Source organism: Thamnophis elegans, chromosome 14 (assembly GCF_009769535.1).
Source record: "Thamnophis elegans isolate rThaEle1 chromosome 14, rThaEle1.pri, whole genome shotgun sequence".
Lineage (NCBI taxonomy): Eukaryota > Metazoa > Chordata > Lepidosauria > Squamata > Colubridae > Thamnophis > Thamnophis elegans.
In genome coordinates, this window is record NC_045554.1 from 27,564,165 (window position 1) to 27,582,347 (window position 18,183).

The 18,183-nt window shown below is 41.1% G+C and overlaps 1 protein-coding gene across 1 annotated transcript; it reads left to right on the forward strand.

Moving 5' to 3' along the window:
• Positions 1–365: 365 nt before the first annotated feature.
• On the forward strand, positions 366–16,655 carry DNAAF1 (dynein axonemal assembly factor 1). The gene is made up of 14 exons (XM_032231335.1): positions 366–471; positions 1,613–1,760; positions 2,947–3,054; positions 4,397–4,520; positions 4,855–4,946; positions 5,269–5,490; positions 7,324–7,490; positions 8,162–8,283; positions 9,807–9,997; positions 10,369–10,629; positions 12,632–12,738; positions 12,886–12,957; positions 13,982–14,330; positions 16,383–16,655. The coding sequence occupies exons 2-14, from the start codon at positions 1,634–1,636 to the stop codon at positions 16,436–16,438; spliced, it is 1,998 nt and encodes a 665-aa protein (XP_032087226.1). The 5' UTR covers positions 366–471; positions 1,613–1,633; the 3' UTR covers positions 16,439–16,655.
• The last annotated feature ends 1,528 nt before the right edge of the window (positions 16,656–18,183 follow it).

An 18,183-nucleotide genomic window follows, 5' to 3' on the forward strand; every position in this document is an offset into this window, starting at 1 on the left:
AAGAAGATTTATAACCTTCTATCTCCATTAGGACAATCAGGAAAGTTTTTCTTTTACCATTTAATTAGGGAGACTTGAGAAAAACTCTTGGCCGAACTGACGGTAATCGGTGTTGCTCTTTTCTACTGAAGTTTGCTGACTGGGTTTCTGACATGTGAACCCGCAACGTGGTTTGAAGCGTGGGACGTGAGTCTCACCTTTTCATATCTCTAAGTCCCTTGTTTTGGAGCGCTGGAGACTGGAAGCGAGAGACGCCTCCGGCCTCGCCAAATGGGGGGAAGGAGGTAGGCGGAACTCAAACGAGACCAGCTGGCCCGGGCGGCGCGTGCGCGGAGCCGTGCGTGGTGCGTCGTCGTCATGGAAACGGAGAAGCCGTTGGCCAGGAGCCGTTTGAAGTCTGGAACGGCGGCGGCGAAGGGCTGATCTCCGTTTACCCCGCTGCGGGAGGAAGGATGGCCCGCTGAGGAGAGAGTGAGGAGGCTGGGACACAGAGTGATCATTCATATTCACACACTGTTAAAAAAACCATTGATTGAATATTGGAAGTCCTCGTTTTACAACAGTTTCGTCTAGTGACCGTTCAAAGTGGCACTGGAAAAAGGGAGTTCATGACCGTTTTTCACACTTAACGACCTTCGTAGCAACCCTGGGTCATGTGATGCTTGGAAGGAGCTCCTACTTATGACGGTTGCAGCGTCCTGGGGTCACATGATCCCCTTTTATGTCCTTCTGACCAGCAAAGTCAATGGGGGAAGCCAGATTCATTTAACAACCTGGTCACTAAATTATCAACTGCGGTGATTCACTTAACAACTGTGGCAAGGAAGGTCGTGAAATGGAGCAAAGACACTGAACAAATGTCTCGCTTAACGACAGAAATTTCGGGCTCCATTGTAGTTGTAAGTCGAGGACTACCTGCAATCGATCTCATAAAGTTGCCGGGAGGAAAACAAATAGGTTTTATGACCTTTCTTGCCCCTGTTGGTAAGTGAATCACCACAGTTGATGTTTAGGAACATGGTTGTTAAGTGAATTTGGCTTCCCCATTGACTTTGCTTCTCAGAAGGTCGTAAAAGGGAATCACATGACTCTGGGACACTGCGACCGTCATAAATATGAACCAGTTGCCAAGAGTTTTGATCACATGACCATGGGGAAGCTGCAATGGTTGTAAGTGTGAAAAACAGTCGTAAGTCACTTTTTTCACTGCTGTTTAACTTTGCACAGTCACTAAATGAACTGTTGTAAGTCGAGGTTCCCACCTATAAAACTATTTAGTAAGACTTAGTATAATTCTTCTCATCTTTCCTATTATTTATCTCCTTTTCTACGTATAACTTTGTTGCTTGTATCTTTACAGTTTATATTGTTCTATTTAGTTTCCTAGTATGATTTATGTCAATTGCTTATTTAGTATCCTACGACTATCACTAAGTGTTGTATCTTATGCTTTATGCTGAATGTATTTTTATGATGACTATGATCATGATTTACCACTTAGAGTTTCTATGTACACTGAGAGCTTTATGCACCGAAAATGAATTCCTTGTGTGTCCATTCACACTTGGCCAATAAAGAATTCTAAAGCCTATTATAAATGCCTGGTCTTTAGTTCTAGGTGACAGAGCTGAAAATGTATCCACCCGGTGAAAAATCTGGATTAGGAGAGGCTGTTGCAACAGACGGAAACGACCAAGAAATAAAAAACGGCGAGCAGGAAGGCAGCACTTCCAGCAATGGGGACAGCTTAATTAAAGCAGGTAGTGGATCCAAGAAAAGAATGGTTATAAATGCCGTTTGACCATGGAGTAGTAGTAAAGCAGAATGGCTAAACTGCAATCACTGCAGTCTGAAATGTTGCTCTGTATTTTTTCCCCATTTCATTACAATTGGTGTCTAATGGTTCAAGTTTGACTCAGCCTTCCATCTTTCCAAGGTGGGTAAAATGAGGACCCAGATTATTGGCAGATATAGGCTGACTCTGTATAGTGTGGTGGCGTAGAGGTGGAGCTCTCGCCTCACAATCAGGGGGCTGTGAGTTCAATCCTAGGTAGAGGCATATATTTCTCTCTCTGGGCACAATGAAAATATATCTACTAAACTAAACTCCATACTGGCGACAGGAAGGGCATCTGGCCAGTAAACACTCTGCTAGCTCCATTCAGTTGCCCAGACTCCACACCGCAAGGGATTATGGCGTCATTAAAAGATGATGATGAATAGGCTGACTCTAAGCCACTTAGAGAGGGCTGTAAAGCACCGTGAAGCGGTATATAAGTCTAAGGGCTATTGCTATTGCACCTAAGGTGCTACTAGAGGTGCTAAAATGACTGGTGATGCATGATAAGCTCTTTCTTTAAAAAAAATAATTTTCAAGAAGTTACTTGGATGAGTAACGAAACATCTCAGTTTTAATAAAATTTGGTCCAGTTGCCATGATTTAACCTTTTTAGATGCTTTTGGCCTCAATGATTAAGAATTAATTTACATGTGATAGCTATACTGCACGATATCATTTCTTTGAAGTTCTTTGCAGAAAGCAGATTGCCCATTCTGAGGCCGCTGTAACTCCAAACAGTCATAAAAATGACTGATTGTACCATAAATATTCCCCTTGCTTTATTTCTCAGTCGTAGAAACATAGATAAATAGAAGTGAACAAAGTATAACTATAGGACACATTCTTTGTTCCCTTTTCCTGCCACTTGTTCTTTTTTTTAGGTTCATTTTTTAAAAGTTCCTCGCAACTCATGCTCTAACTAGGACACAGTAGCCTCAAAGGCACCTCATACATTACTGCCCGAGTCTTGATTCCTACAAAAATTGACTCACTTGATGTGAGGCAGCATCGAAAACATTATTTCGGGGCACTTTAGTTAGGTTGGGGAGATGCTAGCATAATTCAACAACTGCACTGTATATTGACTCTATCTCTCCAACTCTTAGAAGAAAAGCATCAACTGTTTGAAGGAGACCAAGGGGAAGAAAGGGATATTTGCTATGACAATCCAAAATTGAAAACCGGTGATGTTGATTATAGCAATGGAGAACCAGGTAATTTCTTCCTTTCATTCTTGTTCAGTCTGTTCTGTTAAAACATAACAAGCGCTTTTAAGAGGATAAGGTTTGCTTCTCTGAGTCAGCTAATGTTCCCATTTTAGTCTGATATTCTGTTCTCTACAATGGCTAGCTGGTCTTGGCTAGTGCAATATGGCAGCCTGTCCCTTTTTGTTCCCAAGACCTGAGAAATCTAAGCTGGGTATAAAGGCAAAGGTGTCCCTGTCAATCACCTCCGACTCTAGACCGTGGTGATCATCTCTATTTTTTAGAGTGGGAGTCAGTGTTACCAGAAGATACCTCTGTGTTCAGGTGGCCAGCATGACTATAGGCCAAGGTGCACAGAATGCTGTCACCTTCCCACCAAAGTGGTACCTATTTATCTACTTGCGTTTGTGTGCTTTTGAACTGCTAAGCAGGCAGGAGCTGGAGCAAGGGATGGGAACTCACCCCATCGCTGTCAACTCAGGCTGTCAGCTTTCCAGCTGACTTAAACTCTGTCTTTCTTTAAATACTGAGCCAGCATGCCCCCGTGTTAGATATATCACACATAGTCCTCAACTTACAACCACAATTGAGCCCCAAATGCCTGTTGCTAAGCAAAACAGCACTTCTTGCCACAGTTGTTAAGTGAATCGCTGCAGCTGTTCAGTTGTTAATAACATGGTTGTAAAGTGAATTTGGTCTCCCCATTGACTGCTTATCAGAAGGTCTCAAAAAGGGGATTGCATCACCCCGGGACACAGCAACCGTCATAAACATGAACCAGTTGCCAAGCATCTGAATTTTGATCATGTGATCATGGGGATGCCACAATGGTCATACGTGTGAAAAATAGTCATGTCATTTTTTTCAGTGTCATTGCAACTTTAACAGTCATTAAATGAACTGTTGTAAGTTGAGGACTACTGTAATTTTTAACCAAGTTTTGTTGAGTAAACCACAGTGTCGTACGGAATGAGGCGCATTATGGCAGAGGCTGATGTGTGTGCACAGGCACAGTCCAGATAATGCATGAATACATAGCTGGGAAACATGCTGACTTTCCTACTTAGTTTCTACACATCTGGCTCCTATTAAAAAGCAGAAACTGCATTTATATAGCAAGCACAGGAGATCACCTCACATAATATATGCTCTTTAAAACAAATGAAAATATATTCATGTCTCTTTTCGCCAAGAAGTTCAGGATGATATACCAATTATCCTATGTATGGGATGTTTTACAATCATTGCTTACACACTGAATTCTAGACTGAGTTTTAGTTATCACAGTAAAACGGAATCGTTCGAATCTGAAGACTCCAAATGTTTGATGCCATGTTTAATGTTCAAGCAGCACTGAAAAGAGAAAATTCCGGGAGTGTCACTGATCAAAAGACTATTGAGAAGACAAATAATAATCATAAGCCAGTACTTGATTCATCCTCTAGAGAATCAGACTTAAACAAGTGTGGCTTGCGGTAAGTTATTTTTTTATATAGGTATTCCTTTTTTAAGAGAAAAACTAAAATTGCTAGAATTAATTAGGCATAGTTGAGAGGCGAAAGCAGGATGAGTTTTCCTTCCTCAGTTACTTTACTTGTTAGAATGAATCGTGACAAAGTGTTACATCTATGCTGGCCCTGGCCATAGTTAAACCAAATTTTTGATGCAGATTTTAAGCAAAATGTAAAAGTTTGGATGCTGAACCTTTGGTAGGTAGTGAATTTTAAATGCATCTTTGCACTACCAATTAATAAAGTCATACTCTCTTTCAAATAATCTTAGGATTTACACTTCTTGTTAATGTTTTAGAATGACCAAAAAACTGTTGCGGGATCTCTGCAAACAGCACAAGTTATATACAACTCCAAGCTTGAATGACACCCTCTATCTCCATTACAAAGGTGAGAAGGCAAATGTTTGAAACTATAATGCACTTAAATAATTGGGCATTTGAAAAAATAATCTGTGCTCAAGTAGAAGGAAGGGAGGGGAGGGGAGAGGGAGGGAGGAAGGAAAGAAGTCTGCATCTATAATCCCTTCTCTGTTATGAAGTCTTTCCTAAGCCTTACATGGGGGGAGTTTGAAGTTAAACCATCTTCAGGGCAAGTTGAAGATCAAATGAGGGCTGCATTGCAACTCACCCATCCTCACATGTGAGCCGTTCATCCCGTCTGTTCACAAAGAACATCTTTGAACATTCTCTCTGCGTTCCAATTCCTGTAGGATTTGATCGTTTGGAGAACTTGGAAGAATACACAGGCTTAAGGTGCCTGTGGCTCGAGTGCAACGGCCTGACAAAGATTGAGAACCTGACTGCGCAGACGGACCTGCGTTGCCTTTATCTTCAACTCAATTTGATCCACAAAATTGAGAACCTGGAACCTTTGCAGAAACTGGACTCTCTCAACCTCAGCAACAATTACGTCAAGACCATTGAGAACCTCTGTAAGCATCTCTGTTTCTCAGGAAATAAGGCTTGTTATTTGAATACGGCATTATTTTCCATTGGAATTGTCAGATAGATGGACGGATGGAGATAGATGATAGATAGATAGATAGATAGATAGATAGATAGATAGATAGATAGATAGATAGATAGATCGATCGATAGATAGATAGATAGATAGATATGGATGGAGATTAGATTGATGGATAGAGGATAGATAGATAGATAGATAGATAGATAGATAGATAGATAGATAGATAGATAGATAGATAGATAGATAGATAGATAGATAGATATGGATGGAGATTAGATTGATGGATGGATAGATAGATAGATAGATAGATAGATAGATAGATAGATAGATAGATAGATAGATAGATAGATAGATATGGATGGAGATTAGATTGATGGATGGATGGATGGATGGATGGATGGATGGATGGATAGATAGATAGATAGATAGATAGATAGATAGATAGATAGATAGATAGATAGATATGGATGGAGATTAGATTGATGGATAGAGATTAGATAGATAGAGAGAGAGAGAGAGAGATATGATGGATGGAGATAGATTGATGGATAGAGATAGATAGATAGATAGATAGATAGATAGATAGATAGATAGATAGATAGATATGGATGGAGAGACATGGATGGATGGAGATGGATGGATGGAGAGAGAGCGGTGGAAGATAGGGATGGATGGAGAGAGATTGAGAGAGGTGGATGAATGGATAGATGGATGGATGGAGATGGATGGGTGGAGAGAGAGGGGTGGAAGATAGGGATGGATGGAGAGAGATTGAGAGAGGTGGATGAATGGATGGATGGATGGATGGATATAGATAGATATTGGGAGGGAGGGAGGAGGGGGTCTCTGTACTAAAACACAGAGCAAAACAACCATAATAGTTTCTGGTGTTCTAAAGTCAATCACTTAATGTGTGATGTTTGATGCACCCCTTCTGTTTCCCCAGCAGATAATCTAAATTGCCCTTTCTCAAACTCAGACCATTAGCTGAGTCCCACATCACACGAATGGTTTATTTGACTTTGCTTTTTGAAAATATTCGCAATTGGCTGGCTTCCCATAGCATACTAAGCCATTAGCTATGTCATGCTAACCCCAGTTTTCTGCATTCACTCAATAAACTAAGCCATTGTTTCCAATGTTGGCCACTTTAAGAGAGCTGAACTTCAACTTCCCAGCATTCCCCAGCCAGCAAGACTCGCAGATCAACCCTGAGTACAGATATTTTGTTCTGTTAAAAGACAGATAGATCAATAAATACAAAATATTTATTTTGACCTTCAATTGATTATCTCGCCCTAGTGTCTAAAACTGACAGCCTTGGGTGGGCTTTAGGTAATTCTAACTTTAAGATTGTTATCCTTGTTCTAAGGTAAATTTGGAAATAACACACACACGTACAAACAAAACCCTCAGGATTGTTAGTATTTTCCTAACAACTGTAAGGCTACACAATGCTACCAAGAGCCACAATGACCCTTCCCGACAATTCAAAAAATAAATTATCTCAGGACATTTTATTCTAACTAGTGAGTGATGCAGTGGCCTAGAGGTGGAGCTCTTGCCTCACAATCAGGAGGCTGTGGGTTCAAACCTAGGTAGAGGCAGATATTTCTCTCTCTGGACACAATGAGATTGTATCTGCTGAACAAAATTCCGCATTGGCGACAGGAAGGGCATCCGGCCATTAAAACACTCAGCTCCATTCCGTTTCCCAGACTCCACCCCAATGCAAGGGATGATGGGGCCGTTAAAAGGAGATGGTGATTTTAATCTAACTAGTATTATTTTTCAACAGCTTGTTTGAAAGTTCTCCACACTCTCCAGATTGCTCACAATATGTTACGCACAGTGGAAGACATACAGCACTTGCAGGAATGCCCGAGTATCAGCGTGCTCGATCTCTCTCACAATAAGCTGGATGATCCACATATTTTAGACATCCTGGAAACCATGCCTGATTTGGTGAGCCAATATCCACCAGCTCTTAGGCCCCACATTGCCTGATTCACCCACATTCAGCAATTCGAAGATCTTCCTCCATTTTTTTATAGGTAGTCCTCAACCGAGCTCAAAATTTCTATTGCTAAGCAAAATGTTTGTTAAGCAAGTTTTGCCCCATTTTCCCACCGTTGTTCAGCGAATCGGGCTTCCCATTGACTCTGCATGTCAGAAGGTTGCAAAAGGGTCTGAATTTTGATCACATGACCATGGAGATGCTGCAGTGATTGCAGGTGTGAAAAATTGTCATGTCACTTTTTCACTTTCACAAGTGACTTTCCCTTTTTTTCTTTTTTTGAATGGACACCAAACACCCCGTTGTAAGTCTATGCTAACGTAGCCTTATTTTTGGTTTCTGGAGCTCACATGTCCATAGGTGATGTTTTTCAAAGAACGGGATAAAAGAAATCCAGGGGAAATAAAAAGAAATCCAGGGGAAATAAAGTATGCATAAACAGGGCAAGCTGTGGGATTATATCCTATACAACAGAATTAAGCCTTCAGCCATAATGTGGCTAGGAAATGCAATGCATAAAAATAAAAGATAAATGGATAAAAACAAATCACTGAAAAAAGTTAGTTTCTCAAAATGTAATGTTTCATGGTTTCCTAAAACTGCTTGTTTTCTTCTACAGCGTGTGTTGAACCTAATGGGAAATGAAGTCATTAAGAAAATAACTAACTATAGGAGGACACTTACTATCCGATTAAAACAACTGACATATTTGGACGACAGACCGGTTTTCCCAAAGGAGAGGTAAAATAAGCAAAGAGATTCTTCTTTCTCAGCCTCACTAATAAAACATTCATAACCATTTAGTTCCACCTGCAGATGCATTTCACATTTGTACAACAAGTGATAACAAAACCATTTTTAGAAAACTCAGTGCTGAAATTCAGTGTACAAAAACCCCCTGAAGCTAAATCCAAAGGACTTCTTCATATATAACAGCCTCCAGGTGATCTCTCCATTCTGGTGCATCTGGAGACAAACGTTTCCTTCAGAGAGGCAGCACACAGTTAGATCTCCTTGCATCCAGAAGGTTGAGGGTGGTTCCTATAAAACTAGCAATGGCAGCATAGCAGGCTAAGAAGCCTCTCTTTTGCATTGCATCCAGTTTTGGTCACCATATTGTAAAAAAGTATTGAGACTTGGGGAAAGAGTGCAGAAGCTAAAATATAGGAAGAGTTGCAGGAATTGGGTGTGTCTAGTCTAGTGGAGAGGTCAGCAACCTTAAACACTCAAAGAGCCACAAAAGTCCTAACCGGAAGCCTCCCGTTCAATTCTGGAGCCGACTGGAAGTCTGGTTCCCCCACCATAGAGTCTCCTCTTAGTGCGGCATCCTTTTTCCTCTACCTGTCCTAACCGAAAGCCCTATCACTTGTGGAGCCGACTGGCGACAGGGAGCCACAGCAGAGGGATGAAAGGGCCACATGCGGCTCCAGAGCCACAGGTTGCTGACCTCTGGTCTAGTGAAAAGGAGAACCAGGGACGACAGGATAGCAGTGTTCCAATATTTAAGGGGTTGCTGCAAAGAAGGTGCTATTCTCCAAAGCACCTGCAGGCAGGACAAGAAGCAATGGATGGAAACTAATCAAGGAAAGAAGCAACCTAGAACTAAGGAGAAACTTCCTAACAGTGAGGACAGTTAATCAGTGAAACAACTTTCCTTCAGAACTTGTGGGTGCTCCGACACAGGAGATTTTTAAGAAGAGACTGGATAGCCATTTGTCTAAAATGGGCTGTGATGGTGGACCTATGGCATGGGTGCCGGAAGTGGCACCCAGAGCCATCTCTATGGGTATATGAGCCATCTCACCCATTACTCTTCCGGGTTTCAGCGCGCCAGCCAGCTGGTCTTCACACATCCGTGCGTGCATGCATGCTAGAAACCAGAAGAGCAACTGCGCACCGGGAAAATGATCTTCCAGTTTCCGGCGCATGCTTGTGCACCGGCCATCTGGTCTTCCAGTTTCTGATGCGCATGCACGTGCAAAGACCAGCTGGCTTTTGCACATGTGCACACCAGAAACCGGAAGATCACCTTCCTGGCATGCGTATGCGCACCAGGAAGCTGCTCTTCCAGTTTCAGCACATAGGTTCCCATTTCAGCACTTGGTGCCGAAAAAGTTCACCAACACGGGTATAGGCAGTAGATTTGACTAGAAGACCTCCAAGGTCCCTTCCAACTCTTATTCTGCACCGTGTAGGAACTTTCTATAGAAATGGCTGAAACCCACTCCTAGATATCTGATGGAAATCCTCCTTTTCCCCTTCAGAGCCTGTGCAGAGGCCTGGGCTGTAGGGGGGCGTGAAGCCGAAAAACAAGAAAAGGAAATGTGGGAATCGAAAGAAAGGAAGAAGATACAAGATGGTTTGGATGCCCTCACTGCAGTCCGAGAAAAAGCCAAAGAGAGGAAGAAACAGAAGGAAATGAAAGAAATGGATAGAGGCTCAGCCGATGAAAAAGGTTTGTGACTTTCGTAGGCAGTTGTATTTAGACCACACTTAATAACATTCCTGTTTTTAATTATTTATTAAATTTTATGCCACTCATTTCCCCTATAAGTGATTCTGGTGGCCTGAATAAATTCATCCTGCTATCCTTGTTTTCTCCTCGATAAATTAGCCTAAAACGGTACCACTAAAACTCATAAGACAATATTGTTGCTTAAATATACTTGTTGATAGTTTTAATTCAGTCAGTTTGCATATTTAGTTCATATTTAATACACTGCTTTGCTTAATTCAAAGAAGCCAGGACAAATCATCCTTCTGCCTGTTATTATTTTTTCAACAAATGCAAGGATTAAGTCAGTTTGTTTTCATTCTGTTATTCAGAACATCCGGAGACAATCCCATCTTCAAGCAACGACGCTGTGGCCGAAAATGGAGTGGAGGCATCAGATGTTTTGGAACCACTGCAGACGAAGCAGAAGATTGAGAAATTTGTGCAAACCACTCTGGGCGCCCACGAAGAAGCTATAGCTGCAGAAGAAATCTTGGGTGATCAGTTGAGGAGATCAGAGAGTAATGCACGTGAGCAGGAAGCACAGGAAGAGGAATCAAAGGTGGCTCCTGGCTTCACACCTTTTGAAAAAGGTAAGGGCATCTGCAGACAAGAAAGCAGTTGGGATGCTAAGCACTACCCAAAGTTGGCTTGAAGGGAAAACCATACAGGGAGTTTTGGATTTACAAGCAATCATTCAGTGATTGTTGGAAGTTGCAACAGCACTGGAAAAAAGGGAATTACAACTGGTCCTTGCACTTAACAACCCTTGGAGCATCCTCCCCGTCACACAATCAAAATTCGGGGTCTTTGGGATTTATTTATAATGGCTGTAGCATCCCAAGGTCATGTGATGCCCCCATCTGCAACCTTCCCAGCTAGCTTCAAAGCAGCAAAATCAACGGGGGAAGCTGGATACACTTAAATGACTGCATGATTCACATTACAACTGCAGTGATTTCCCTAATGACCATGGGGGAAAAAAAAGATTGTAAAATCAGGCATAACTCACTTCCCGATCACCTGGGTTAGTAACAGAAATTCTCATCCCAATTGCGGTCGTAAATTGAAGACTGCCTAAACTACCTGCCCTCTTTTAAAAAATGTATTTTTTCTTTCTTTCTTTTTTCTTTTTATGTACACTGAGAACATCTGCACCAAAGACAAATTCCTTGTGTGTCCAATCTCACTTCACCAAAAAATCTATTCTATTCTATTCTATTCTTCATTCCAATATTCTATTCTATTCTGTAAACACAGATTCTAAATTCCACACCTATCTGAAAATTCTAAGGAATACAGACCAACCTAGATCTAATCTATTGCAATTTTTCATATGCTCCCTCCTAGCTCTTATTCCATAATCTATTTTTTAAAGCAGATAAATTTACATATTTTCATGCAATTTTTAGTTTGTGCAAAGTTGCATTGCAAATGTTTATACAAGTAGACCTCAATTTATAACAGTTCATTTAGTGACTATTCGAAGTTACCACGGCACCAAAAAAAAGGGACTTATGACCATTTCTTATACTTACGACCATCGCAGCATCTCCATGGTCACATGATCAAAATCCAGGCCCAAAATCCAGGCCTCATATTTATGACAATTGCAGTGTCCTGGGGTCATGTGATCATTTTCGAGACAATGGGGAAGCCAGATTCATTTGACAATTGTGTCACTAACTTAACAACTGCAGTGATTCGATTAACAACTGTGGCAAGAAAAAACATAAAATGTTGCCAAATGCCTCACTTAGCAACAGAAATATTGGATTCAATTGTGGCCATAAGCCGAGGAGAACCTGTATTCTGCAAGTTAAGTCAGATAGCGTAAGATTTGAAATAATCCAATATGTATCTTGGCTCAAGAAGTACAAATTAGCTCAGTTCCGTTACAAATATGGAACGGGTGGCGCTCTCCAATATCCCTTTTTATTCAAGGAAATAAAAGAAAAAGAATCTACCAATAATAGATTAATCCTTGCTATTGCCTTGGGACAAGGGACCTTAGATTACCACCACTAGGGGGCAGCAAGGTGAAACTATCCCTGCCTCCCCAATTCTGTGCCTACTTATTCAGCCTCCAGGATCACTCCAGCTAGCAACTTTTTCACCAGACATAAAGCTAAGATTAGCACATCAATTTTATTTATTTCATTTATTATCTACCAGTCAAATTCGCATGGCCGCCCGACCACCAAAAGTGACCCTGGGTGTCATTGTACAATGGAATGCCACAAAGAAGAGGGAGTCAAGCTATTTTCCAGGACACCTGAGTGTAGAACAAGAAGCAATGGGTGGAAACTAATCAAGGAGAGAAGCAACTTAGAACTGAGGAGAGATTTCCTGACAGTGAGAACAATTAATCAATGGAACAACTTGCCTCCAGAAGTTGTAAATGCCCCAACACTGCAAGTCTTTCAGAAGATGTTGGATAGCCATTTGTCTGAAATGATATAGGGTTTCCTGCCTAGGCAGGGGGTTGGACTAGAAGACCTCCAAGGTCCCTTCCAACTCTGCTATTGTATTGTATTGTATTGTATTGTATTGAATAACTGAATCCAAATTTGTTGAAGATTTTTATCTCTTTAGAAACAGTTTATAGGCTCACTACCGAAGGGCCACTGCGAACTGAATGCACTGACTTGACAGATATTGAAAACATTACGTTGGATGTGCCAGAAAAACTTTTCCTCGATGTAAGTTTTATCTGCAGGACAAGAAAGATGGGGTGAAGTTGGAGGGCCAGGATGGAAACATGTGTTCCATGACATTTCTCTCCCCTACCCACCATTCATTCTCTTGAAAAGCTCTTTTTCTTCAATAAACATTCAAATATTTTTCAGGAACTTCCTGATTTAGAAGATATAGATACTCTTGGCGAAGATTCACCGAAGGAGAACATCTTCACCAAAAAGGTCATTTATCCCCCCCCCCCCACCCTCACTAAAGTTAACAACTGCCACAAACAAAAAATGTTGTAAAATTGGGTTTGTCATGTTTTTACCCATCACAACTTACGACCATAATGGGCAGGCTCCATTAGAGCTGTAAGTAAAGCAACCCCTGTATTACTTATTCCGGGTAATTCAAATATGCCAATAAGGCAGTTATTTCTTTTCTGTTTGCACCAATTTCAGAATGGAAACACAGATTAAAAACACCATGTCTTAAAATTACCAAGGTTGGACACCCCTGTTTTAAAGTAGATGTTTTCATACAAATCCACTTTGCCAGATACATAAAAGACACAAAGGTGCAAGGAAAAGTTGTAGAATTAGTGTAATACACAAACCCATAACAGATATTTAAAATAACAAGGCTAGGGGCAGGAAACTGACATCATACAGGGAACTAAATCACATGTAGAGCTTTGACAACCATTCCTAACCAAGTCACAAGAGACAGGATGTTAATCCTGATTACTGTAAGTAAGTTTAAATTCTTGATTTATTTTAGGAAACAAAATGGTTTAAAATGATGTGAATCTTGGGTATCAGGTTTCTATTGCAAGTAGTCCTTGATTTACAACCATTTGTGTAATTGTTCAAAGTTACAACGGCCCTGAGAAAAGCATCTTATGGCCGTTTTTCACACTTACGACCTTTGCAACATCTCCCTGGTCATATGATTAAATTTCAAACGCTTGGCAACCAGTGCATATTTATAACGGTTGCAGCCTCCTGGGATCATGCAATCCCCTTTTGCGGCCTTCTGACAAGCAAACTCAACGGGGAAGCCAAATTCACTGAACAATGTTACTTACTTAACAACTGCAGTGATTCACTTAGCAACTGGAGTAAGAAAGGTCCTAAAATAGTGCATAATTCATTTAGCAACTCTCTTGCTTAGCCACAGAAATGTTGGGCTCAGTTGTCGTAAGTCAAGGATTATATGTAATAGAAAGAAATCCATTTTGTTCTATTTGTTTCATCTTTACAGCAAATATCTCCTCCCAAAATTGAAGTGATTTCTGAAACCAGCCATGAGAGAAGCTATACTGAGGGCAATGTCATGACTTCTGACAATTCACTAACAACCGAAGTCTTAAACTCCATTTTTTCAAAAGATTCTACGGTACCTGAACTCGGTGTCAAAGAAACCATTAGGCCAATTGTCCAAGATCTTCTTGGACCACAAAAGAAAACCGAGGAACATCAAGCAAAACCTCTAGCACCTTTAATTGAAGACATCACTCCTGAATCTTCAGAGCCTTCACGACATGATCAAAATGGACTCATTCCAGATGCTACTGAAAATGTAGAGATTCAGTCCGTATCACCTTGCCTAGGTAAATTTACACATACAAAACAATGCCCTCAGTCCATAATCATCTGTTTGTGGCTCTCTAATGTTGGGACAAATCCACTTAGTAACTTTACTTCTTCTTGGAACTGCTCACTGAAATAGGCCTAGCTTGTACTTCTGCCATATGTACAAGGTACAACCTAAATGTCGATGGAAATTCTCAGTCATAAAAGTTAAATCATGGCAGCTGATTTTTTTTCTTTTTCTTTTTTGGAGCTTCAAAGGTTTCAAACTAAACAAGAAGAAAAAATGCCCCGTTGCCATGACTCAAATTCCAGACAAGTATGCCTAAAGCTTAACTATATTTCTTTAGAAATAAAATTCAATTGTTTCAATTATGCTTTCACTGCTTGGGTTCATGTGGCAGGGTAAAGCCAGGTTGGTTAAACCATGGTTTACTAAACAAGACGCAATGACCTGCAAAGCTGTTTGGGGAACCCAAGTGGGGTAAGAATAACAATAATAAACAACACTAAGCCACAAATAGAGGCTTACAAGTAAGGAAAACTTAATATAAGTCATTGCAGTATGAATAATGAATCCAGCTACCATGTCAGTGTTTAGGACCTGGCTGTATAAGCCTGTCCGCGTGGGATTACACCCATCCATTATTTGTGAGTTTTTGCTTTAAGATTGTTTACATTTGGAAAGGTTCACACACTATTTTGTCACAAAGCAAAGCAACAGTAATATATAAAATCTGTAAAGGCTGCATCAGCCAGCAAATCTAAGTGAAATATAGAAACCGTGTTCAAAAATAAAAACTCAGATCCTGGTAATTTTTGAACAGAAGATTGAATCAGTTAGCCTTTCTACATTTTAATTTATGTAAAAATACACACAGCACTTCAATCACAGACAGTAAGTGGCTTAGAACTAGTACAAAAATGTCTATAGCAAAATAACCATCAATAAGTATCAAATCACTAGGTCAAGTTTTTTTTTTTTAATTTCCCAAAAAAGGAAGAAGTTAGCACAACTCTCTCCTAAAAATTCACCACGAGGATTGAAATTAATAACAACATTCATGGCACGATGAAGGAGAAGCTCTGTAAAAAAAAAAGTAGCATTTCATGACCATTCTGAGAGAAAGCTTGAAAAATGGCGACATTCTACCTGTCCGATCTGCTTGTTCATATCATCTAAGCAGATTTTACCTGGAGTAAAAAGTCTTAAAAGTACCCAGGACCCAATCCTTCATAGATAAGGACACCTTGAACTGAGCTTGGAAACAAACTAGTAACCACTGTAGTTATATAAAGCAGGGAGTCTCCAATCTTGGCAACTTTAAGCTTGGCAGACTTCAACTCCCAGAATTCCCCAGCCAGCAAAGCTATATATTCATGCTTGGTTGAATGAACCCAATGCATGCAACAAAGTGAAGATGTAAGTTAAGGCTAAGCCATATCAAGTGTTTGCAAATCACAGTGGCTAGGTTCACACAGCATCTTAAGGCCAAATTAAATCACATTCAGATTAGGGCAATGCAACTTAGAACTAAGGAGAAATTTCCTGACAGTGAGAACAATTAATCAGTGGAACAACTTGCCTACAGAAGTTGTGAATGCTCCAACACTGGAAGTTTTAAAGAATAGATTGTACAACCATTTGTCTGAAATGGTATAGGGTCTCCTGCCTGAGTATGGGGTGGACTCCAAGGTACCTTCCAACTCTTCCATTCCATTCCATTCTATTCTCTTCTTAAATTCCACCTCTAGAGAAGTAAACCTGATTAAGAGTGAGAGATTCTGAAGAACCTCTAAGATGCTGAGCTGAGCTGAGCTGGAAACCAAGATGAAGGGAATTCAAGGAGACTTCACACTCCGTGACCTCTGTGAATTTTTGTCTTTTCTGCCGGGGACCACTTAGGAAATGTGTTTGCTTGTTTAATTAGATTCTGAATCATCTCGACGTCCTGCCGAGTAACTCCAAGCCAAATAACTGAACAGGCTCCCCCCTTCGAAAAACCTTGGAAAGTCCACAGCTTCACCTGCCTGGGTCAAGAAAAAAACATGTGTTTTTTGCCTCCCAATAGATGCAGAGCAGCCAGTATTAGAAGCGAGTGAAGATGCTGAGCAGGCGTTGGACTGAGGACTGAGGCGGAGAGTGGGATACATCCTGATGGTTTCATCTGCCTAGTCCCTCTCCTTCTCCATCTGCCATTTGATCACCAACCTGTGCGTGGGATCGCCTGGACTGAGGACATCCAGAGCTGCCCCATGGTGTGGAGCTAGGAGCCTCTATGGCTCCTCAAGATTTCAAGTAGGAATTCATATTTAACTTTTGGGGTTCTGTTAGCACAATGCAGTTAAAGCACTGAATGAAAAGAGAAGCAATTTAAGTCTCAGTTGTCTTGTTTTGTCCCAATACAATCCAATGTTTCCTAGTTTTGTTACCCTCTGTCTTCTGGGACAGCAAGTTATTCAAGTTGTTGTTGTATATTTCTCCTTGGATTTATTTCTAAATGTAATTCAGCTTCAATAAAGGTTTCTGTTCTCAGCTGCGTGCACCTCATTCCTTATCTTGCTTGTTGGTTGGCATATTCAATGCAAAAAGAATCCCCTCCTGCCTTGTATTTTTCACAGCTGGAATGAGAAGCCCAGTGGTGGGATTCCAAATCCACGCTTCATGCAGCAAAGACCGCCTTCGGTGTCAGCGCTGGTAAGCTGAGCTGTTTTTTGGCTCAGCTGAGACACACAATCTACTCTGCCATGCGGATCAGCTGAGCTAAAAAACAGGGAATATAGGACAGGGAATGACAGGGGCGGGATGCCAGGGCCAGCCAGAGGGGGTAATTGCCCGTTCTCTGAACTACTCAGAATTTCCGCGACCGGTTCATCCGAACCGGTCCTAAGCGGCTGAGTCCCACCTTAGGAGAAGCCCTTCAGTTGTAGATTCCCCATTAAGTCCAAGACGGATGACTTTCACAAACAGGAAGAAAAGATTTGCTAAGAATCATGAGGCAGTGTCTTGTAAATAGAGCATTTTCCTCCTTATCTGAAATCTGCACTCTGTAATTTTCCAATCTGTCTTGGGAAGTAGAGTAACCCCTGAGCTATTGGGATCCTTCACAAAAGGTCAGAAGACACCTGTACACCGAATTAAGGTGGGCACTTCCTGATCGTCTAGACCTCTGTAGCGAGTCCTTCATTCTCTAGTGTTATCATCCTGCAGATGGAAAGCAGTTGAGGCTCTGTCCAGACTTGGGCTGTCCACCCTACATGGAAACAGGGCACACACTCAATGTCTTTAAACCCAGCATTTGCATCTTTACATATCAAAACATTTGCAAGACTGCTTAGCATTACTATGAACTCGGGGGTGGGATTCAGCCGGTTCGGGCAAATGGGTAGCTCCGACGATCAGTTGGGCCCACCCGCCTTTCCCTGCCTATATCCTCTCAGCTGATTTGCACGGCAGAGCAGATTGCTGCGCCTCAGTTGTGTTATTCCCCAGAAATAATGTGGATGGTAAGTTTTGTTAAAACCGTGCATGTGTACAGCGCACACGATCACCGAACCGGTTGTTAAACTGGCAGGATTCCACCATTGTATCAATTAGATATTATAAATTAAATGCAAAGGGATCTGCTGATAAACCTAATAGCTACAATTCTGTTTTTAAACATTTGTGGAAGATACTCCAGGACAGAGAGATTTGTAACATGAAAGCAGAGAAATTGGCGCAAACACCCCGTATTCCTGCATCAGCAATGAACATGGATTTCCTTACATATTCAATAGGTTGGTTATTCCCAAGGATGAAAAGAATTCACACTCACACTCATCCTCAAAAAAAAAAAAAGATCTCTTTTCTACTGCAGCGAGGTGATGTTT

What these genes read in the sequence shown, in the direction of transcription:
- DNAAF1 (XM_032231335.1), top strand. Translation starts at nt 1,634, where the DNA reads ATGTATCCACCCGGTGAAAAATCTGGATTAGGAGAGGCTGTTGCAACA. An exon ending in CCTCTATCTCCATTACAAAG is followed by an intron (nt 4,947 to 5,268) that starts GTGAGAAGGCAA and finishes CAATTCCTGTAG; the next exon opens with GATTTGATCGTTTGGAGAAC. An exon ending in CAGAAAAACTTTTCCTCGAT is followed by an intron (nt 12,739 to 12,885) that starts GTAAGTTTTATC and finishes AATATTTTTCAG; the next exon opens with GAACTTCCTGATTTAGAAGA.